Raw genomic sequence first — 6,500 nt, forward strand, 5'->3', positions numbered from 1 at the left:
CAAAAGCTTAATACAGAAAGTAAGATCACACAGGTTTAGGGGTAATACATTGATTTGGAATGGAGTATTGGATAGAGTCAGAAAAAATGTGTATTTTCTGGTTGGCAAACTGTGGGGTAACACAGGATTTTGTCATCGGATACCAACTATTTATGATCTTACTAATGACTTGGATGCAGGGATAGAATGTGCCTCATCTGAAATACATGAGAAAGTAAGTTGCAAAGAAGAAATAAGAAACTTATAAATGGATAGGGATAGGATAGCTGAATGGGCCAAAATTTGGTAGATGCAGTTCAATGTTAAGGGTGAGGTTATCATTTTGATCGGATGATTAATAGGCTATATATTATCTAAATGGAGAGAAACTTCAAAATGCTTTGAAGCCTTCTTTATCACCTTACCCACTTGTGCTGCCACTTGTAGGGAGCTGTGGACTTGCACCCCAAGATCCCTCTGTCTATCAGTGCTCCGAAGGATCCTGCCATTGACTGTATACTTTGATCTTGTGTTTGACCACCTGAAATGCATCACCTTACACTTATCTGGATAAGAGTCCATCTGTCATTTCTCCTCTCAACTTCCCAACTATATTCTGCTGTATGCTTTGACAACCTTCCTCACCATCCACAACTGCACCAATTTTCATGTCATCTGCAAACTTACTAATCAGATCACCTATATTTTCAAGCAAATTATTTATATTTACTACAAACAACCTTGCGGAACAGTACTGGTCACAGACCTCCAGTCAGAAAATACCCCTCCACACCTACCCTCTATCTTCTGTAACTAAACTAGTTTTGTATCCAGTCTACCAGTTCACCATCTTCTGAACCAATCTATCATGAGGTACTTTGTCAAATGCTTCAGTAAAGTCCATGTAGACAGCATCCACTGCCCTATCCTCAACACTCATCTTCGTCATTTCCTCAAAAAACTCACTCTAGTTTATGAGACAAGACTTTGCCCGCACAAAGCCATGCTGACCAGCCTTAATAAGTCAATTTTTCTCCAAATGCAAGTAAATCCTGTCCCTCAGAATCTTCTCCAATAATTTCTCTACCGCTGATGTAAGACTCACTAACCTACAATTTCCTGAATTATCCTTGTTGCCTTCTCAGTTGTCTCCAGTCTCCTGTGACCTTAACTGTGGCTGAAGAGATTACAAAGGTTTCTGTCAAAACCAAGCCATCTCCTTCCTTGCTTCTCTCGGCATCCTGAATAGATCCCATCAGGCCCTGGAGACTTATTGAATGTAATGTTTTTCAAGTCATCCAACAACTCCACCACATTAATATTAACATGCTCTGGAATATCAACATAACTCTCCCTAATCTTACCAACATCCATGCCCTTCTCTTTGGTGAATAATGATAAGAGGTACTCATTAAGGGCCTCACACACTTCCTCTGGCCCCATGAATAAATTCCCTTCTTTGTCCTTGAATGGACCTGCCCTTGCCCTAGCTGCACTCTTGCTCATTTATATGTGTAAAATGGCTTGGGATTCTCCTTAATCCTGTTTACCAAGGACATATCTTGGCCTCTTTTCGCCCTCCTTATTCCTTGTTCAATTTCTTTCCTTCTTCCTTTATATTCCTCAAGGGCCTTGTCTGATTTAAGTTTCCTAACCCTTACATATGCTTTCTTTTTCTTCTTGACTAAACTTTCAATGTCTCTTGTATTCCAGGGCATCCTAAATGTTGCCATCCGTATCTTTCATCCTCACTGAAAACATGCTGGCCCCGAGCTCTGATCAACTGGCCTTTAAAAGACACCCCATGTCAGATGTGGATTTACCCTCAAACAGCCGCCACCAATCTAATTTCTCCAGTTCCTGCCTAATGCTATTGTAACTTGCCTTCCCTCAATTTAGCATGTTCACCTGAGGACCAGTCTCATCCTTTTCCAAGACAATCTAAAACTTATGGAATTATGATCACTGTTCCCAAAATGATCCCCCACTGAAACTTTGATCACTTGGCCAGGTTCATTTCCCAGCACATGGTCTAGTATGGCTCCTTCCCTTTTTGGACAATCTCCATGTTGTTTCAAGAAGCCATCCTGGAAGCACCTAACAAATCCTGCCCCATCTAAGCCTCTGGCACTAAGGGAATCCAATCAATATTAGGGACATTAAAATCACCCACTACAACAACACTGTGGTTTTACCTCTTTCCGTGATTTATTTACATATCTGTTCCTCTCTCTCCCACTCACTCTTGGGAGGCCTATGTTATAACCCCATCATAGTGACTGCACCTGTCTTATTTCTAAGTTGTACCCATATGGCGTCACTGGATGAGCCCTTTGTGATGTCCTTTCATAGAGCAGCTGTGTTATAAGGAGAGATTGAGCTTACTTTTAGCCTATTTTGGTTTGAGTTTAGAAGAATGAGAGGAGATCTAATTGATCTATATAAGATGCTAAAGAAGATTGACATTACAGACATAGGGCAGATGTTTCCCTTGTGGGGCAATCTAAAACAAGAGTTCATAGTTTTAACCTAAAGGGTGGCAGACTTAAAGTAGAGATGAGGAAGAATTACTTCTGTCAAAGGGTCATGAATCTATGGAATTCACTACCCTAGAGTGCGGTGGACGACATGACACTAAATAAATTTATGGAGAAGATAGATTTTTAATTGCTAATGTGTTGAACCGTTATGGGGACCAAGCAGTGGAGTTGAGCAGGATGAGATCAGCCATAACTGTATCAAATAGTGGAGCGGGCTCAAGGAGCTGAATTGCCTGCTCCTGCTCCTAGTTCTTTATGTTCAAAATTGTTGGGACATTTACATACTAAATCAGTTTTTTTTAGTCTAATTTGAAAGTACATGCGTACATTCTTCCTTATATTAAACATTGTATTTGAAATAATTGTGGAAAATTAATATATTTTGTAATGGTTATATGCTCAGAGAAATGTTTAATACATGCTCTTAATGACATATAATCTGTGTAGTTTAGTTTGTTGTGGGAGAAGTCGAAAGTAAATGCAGTCTAGGTTAGGATAATTTGGACATATGGTCAAATTTTCAAACAGCAATACACAGTTTTCCACTATTGATGGGTGTACCATTTTCTGGGCATGTTCCTACGTCCGAGCAATTTGCAGCAGTCTATTTCACCTTTCAAGTTCTCTCCACCCTTCTGTGGCTGTGACTGAAATTTGGCCATGCAGATAGTCCAAGACAACCTTGTGAAGGGGTTCCCACTCCACAGTGCAAATCTGCCCCTTATCTTTGTAAATAGTTTTGTTTAATATCAGCAACTATTCAGTCAGGCATGTTGTTGAACAAGTTGATTATTAATGTAACAAAAATAAATTGTACGTAATAATTGAATCAGAGATATGTAATAATATGTTTGTCTTCAAATGTGCAATTAATTTTTCAGTGGTTCCTGGCAAACTTTTCCTATCAGGAGGCGCTTTCGGATACTCAGGTTGCTATTGTTAACATATTGTCCTCAACTTCGGGTAAGTTACGTGTAAAATGTATTTTTCTTGTCCATTCTATTGTACAGAATAAGAAATGTATTTACTTGTATCAGCTCATACAAGGGAAGTAAGTTTTACAGAATACTTTTTGCCTGGCAGAGCTTAATGCATCAGAAAAATTATGTTGCCGTGTAATGAGAACACAATTTTAAATCCTATCTCACCATAAACCAAATCATCACAACTCTCAAGCCTGTTTCACCATTCAGTTTATGGCTGACCTATGCCTCAACTCAATTTACTTATGCTGGCTCAACATTCCTTGATGTCCATGTCTCTCAAAAATCCATTGGTCTCTGTCTTGGAAATTTTCAATTGACCTAGCATGCATAACCTTTTACAAGAAAGAGTTCATAATTTACCATAGTGTGTATAACCAAATGTATTCTGATTTCCATCCCTTAAATTATCTGGTTCTAATTTTAACATTACATGTTGTAGATTCTCCTGCCAGAGGACTTAATATCTGTGTGATGTATTGAGTCCATTTTATCATTTTAATTACATTGATTAGATGACCTCTCAACCTTCCAAGCTCATGGGAATCCAAAGGATATTTATGAAAACTGTCTTCATAATTTTAGCTTTTCAGCACTAATATCATTCTGGCGAATCTGTACTATATGCCCTTCAGGAATAATATAAATTAAGATTTGTTGCCCAAAGTGGAATGCATTACTCTACCTGTGGTCTTACTAAAATTGTAAATCTGAAGCATCACCTTCCTCACTTTTGAATTCTAACTCCTTGAGTAAATACTAATACTCTGTTCACACTTTTCATTACTTTTTGTACATCTGTGCAGTGTTATTTAAAGGAAAATCAGAAGATGGTGGAAATATTAGGAGTTCTGGCAGTATCTGAAGCGGGAGGAACAGAGTTAGTGAGGAGAATTTTCTCAAGCAATTGGAAATGTTGTGGGAGTAGGGCAAGAAAATCGCACAAAAAAAGTGTTGGCAAATCAGCCCTAGTTCGACTCCATTCTCTCTTGGTCCAGGCACTCCCCACCTACATTCGGGACACAAACCATGCCCTCCACCTTTTTGGAAACTTCCAGTTCCCTGGCCCCCAGCACTTCATCTTTACTACGGATGTGCAATCCCTGTACACGTCCATACCCCACAAGGATGGCCTGCAGGCCTTCAGTTGTTTCCACTCCAAAAGACCTATCCAGTCTCCACCCCCTGCCCCACCACCACCAATACCCTCCTCTGCCTCGCACAGTTAGCCCTCTCCTTTCCGTTTCCAGTGACAGTTTACGGACTAACATTTACTATAAACCCACAGACTCCCAGAGCTACCTGGATGACACCTCCCACCCTGTATCCTGCAAAAACTCCAACCTGTTTTCCTAATTTCTCTGTCTCCATTGCATCTGCTCTGATGAGGAGACATTCCACTCCCAAGCATCCCAGATGCCCTCCTATTTCAAACAACATTCTTTCTCCCCCAGCTGTCATCGAGACAACCCTCCACCGCACGTCCTCCGTTCCCTGCTCCACAGCTCTAAACCACACCCCCCCAAACATGATGAAGATAGGGTCCCCCTTGTCCCCACTTTCCATTCTACTTCCACCAACTCCAATTAAATCCCACCACCCAGAACATCTTCCACTCCCCACCCCCGTCTGCCTTCTGCAAGGACCGTTCCCTTCGCCACTCCTTAGTTTGCGCCACACTCCCCACCAACCATTCCAAATCTCCCTCACCTCCATTCAGGGCCCTAAACAGTCCATTCAGTTGAGACAGAGTTTCACTTGCATCTCCCCAAACTTAATCTACTGCGTTTGGTACTCCCGATGTAGTCTTCTGTATGTCGGTGAGACCAAATGTAGACTAGGTAACTGTTTCGCTGAGCATCTTCGCCTGGCCCACGGTGGCCAGCCTAATGTCCCAATCACCGCCCATTTCATCTACCCCACCCCCCCCCCGAGCCCCCCCCCCCCCCCCCCAACCCCACTCCTCCTCTGACATGTCCATTCTCAGCCTCCTCCAGTGTCACAGTGAATCAGATCGTAAATTTGAGGAACAATGCCTTATCTTCCACCTGGGCACCCTATAGCCCGGAGGACTTAACATTGAGTTCTCTAATTTCAAATAACCTTCCCATGCAATCACCAGTTCCCTTTCCAGCCCCGCCTTCTCCCTTCCATTCCATCTACCGATTCTCCTTTCCAGCTACCAACCATTCATCCGCCCCATCGACCAACCATGTCATACCTACTACCGGTGTCTGCCTATCACCACCATTCCGCTACGCACCCCCTCCTCCCCCTACCTCTCTTTATCTGCAGCCACCCTACCCCCACATCCAGCCCTGAAAAAGGGTAATGCCCGAAACGTTGACTTCTCCTTTCCTCCAGATGCTGCCTGGCTTGCTGTGTTCTTCCAGCCTCCTGTTTGTCTACCTTACATGTTCCTGCCTCTGGTTATTTTTCCCAGGGACAGTTTTCCAGAATAGTCAGGAACCCCCATTGAGAAGATGTGAGACAATTGAAACAATTAGAGAAATTTTTCTCATGAGTTCTTCCTTCCCAACATGGGAGCAGTTTCACACTGAATCTCCAACAGCATGCAGAAGATAAGAGCATGACATGCAGTGAAGCTGAGTAGTTGTGAATGTTTTGACCAGTTATACTAAAGAGCTGCAGATGCATCCAGGCTGAGCAGCTTCTATGCAAAGCACCTCTATCACAGTGTGCTGTTACTCCTTGTTTTTTGAGTACCAATTCCCTGCAAGACACTTTTCCTGACCAGCACTTCATCTATCCTCAGCTGCACTTCCCGATTCCAGTTTTTGGAGCAATGCTATTCCGTCTGCTAAGGGTCTACAGCCTTTTACAACACGCTACAGCAGGAGTAACATCATAAACACCACGAGGTGCCTCCTCTGCAGACACAAGTCCCTCCAAAGGAAGATGAGATAACAAGGTGTAGAGCTGGATGAACACAGCAGGCCAAGCAGCATCAGAGGAGCAGGAAAGCTGACATTTCGGG

The 6,500-nt window shown here is 42.5% G+C and overlaps 1 protein-coding gene across 1 annotated transcript in view; it reads left to right on the forward strand.

Annotated features, from left to right (window-relative positions):
* Window positions 1-3,346: 3,346 nt before the first annotated feature.
* The window catches only part of LOC109918754 (solute carrier family 35 member F5), a gene marked incomplete at its 5' end in the record, with an annotated part of 70,512 nt that continues 67,358 nt past the window's right edge, over window positions 3,347-6,500 (forward strand). Inside the window, one exon of the mRNA XM_048599235.1 lies at window positions 3,347-3,482. Coding sequence (XP_048455192.1) covers window positions 3,347-3,482 — 136 coding nt within the window. The remainder of the gene's footprint in view (window positions 3,483-6,500) is intronic.

The sequence above is a fragment of the Rhincodon typus genome, chromosome 7 (assembly GCF_021869965.1).
Source record: "Rhincodon typus isolate 14 chromosome 7, sRhiTyp1.1, whole genome shotgun sequence".
In the NCBI taxonomy this organism is placed as follows: Eukaryota; Metazoa; Chordata; class Chondrichthyes; order Orectolobiformes; family Rhincodontidae; genus Rhincodon; species Rhincodon typus.